General features: G+C 42.8%; 1 protein-coding gene across 1 annotated transcript; it reads right to left on the bottom strand.

Annotated features, from left to right (window-relative positions):
- Positions 1 to 934: 934 nt before the first annotated feature.
- Positions 935 to 1,252, bottom strand: T265_15988 (hypothetical protein; the record flags this gene model as incomplete). Its single annotated transcript, XM_009179442.1, has 1 exon — positions 935 to 1,252. A coding segment is annotated over one exon (318 nt), but the record flags the coding sequence as incomplete, so codon positions are not given.
- Positions 1,253 to 1,328: the final 76 nt, after the last annotated feature.

Raw genomic sequence — 1,328 nt, 5'->3', positions numbered from 1 at the left:
ATGTAATTCTACATCTGCCAAAAAATTAAAAAGGAAGGAGAAAATGCCGTGTTGGACCCAAAGTGAAGCTATTTACACGAAGTTTGCTTTGAGCACCAAAGTGTCGCCTACCAATATATCAGTTTCTGTGTTGCGTCATATCGATAGAACTACTAATTCCGACCACTGCAACATAAGTTAACTAGATTAGGTGGGGAGAAACACTTCTAGTGATGACTAAAAATGACACACGGATTATTCTGGTATACGCCTAGATGCTCCGCATTTCCTAAGGTAGCTTTACGCCAAAAACACGCCACACATAGATGGTTTGACGGTAGACGGGTGATGACTCGTTGCACATTTCTTCGGATCGTCATTATATCGGGGAGCATGAAGAGGAAGAAGAAAGGATTAACGAGAACCTAGAAGTAGTTGCGTAATCACATGAAACAAAGTTCACTTCTCGTCTAACACGACTAGTGCGGTTCGTAATCCCACAAGCAATCGGGTGGCGCGAGCTCAAAGTACGGCACTAAGATATGGCACGTCGTGACAATGTGGCAAACGTCTTTTGAGACACTTTCCATGGACTGAATATGGCTTTCTGACTTGATTTCGGAATGAGGAAGCTTATCCGAGTAGCTTGTCACCATACCTTTCAGAACAACACCCAAGGGTTCAACCTATCAGGTGCACGTGGAATAATCAGTTGTTGAAAGCTCATATGCGATGAAAATACGAAAAACGAACCAGCGGAGACAGATATAATACATTTTAAAATATAACCACAGTTCTTGTCGGATAAACTTGTGCACGAGTAACCGTTAAATTTTCAATCCGGCATCTACTGATGTGTAACTTGACAATGAATCAGTGGATGTATGTCCGTGACGGATAAGCCTATTATCAATTGCTGGCACGATTTCATTTGAAAATATAGAGAAACACCTACTTTCAGAGTGATGGGATGGCGCAACAGTTGCCAGTCTGAATCGTGGGGAAAATGCGTGTAGATCAGTTGTCCCGGATTTGCCAGAAAATAAAACATGTCCAGACCGTAGCGCACATTTTCTGGACTTGGTCGCTTCCCTATCAGTCTACGGGCAGCCCAATGACAATCAACGAGGCGCCAGACTTTATCCACAAGAACGGCATTCCAAGAATGTTGACCTTGTCGTCCGGAGAATTGCATGCCTGGTGCATATTCGGCTCCTTTTGCATATCCAATGAGTAGTTTACAGTGTAGACCAGCATATCTGGTTTGATACATTAGGAGGGAATGAGAAAACAGACCGGAATAAAACGATAAACCAGTAAAATAGAACTCCAGTTAAAGAGCCTAAAAC

The sequence above is a fragment of the Opisthorchis viverrini genome (genome assembly GCF_000715545.1).
Source record: "Opisthorchis viverrini unplaced genomic scaffold opera_v5_2750, whole genome shotgun sequence".
In the NCBI taxonomy this organism is placed as follows: Eukaryota; Metazoa; Platyhelminthes; class Trematoda; order Opisthorchiida; family Opisthorchiidae; genus Opisthorchis; species Opisthorchis viverrini.
The sequence above is the reverse complement of the archived record's forward strand: the minus strand, read 5'-3'. Positions and strand labels throughout refer to the sequence as shown.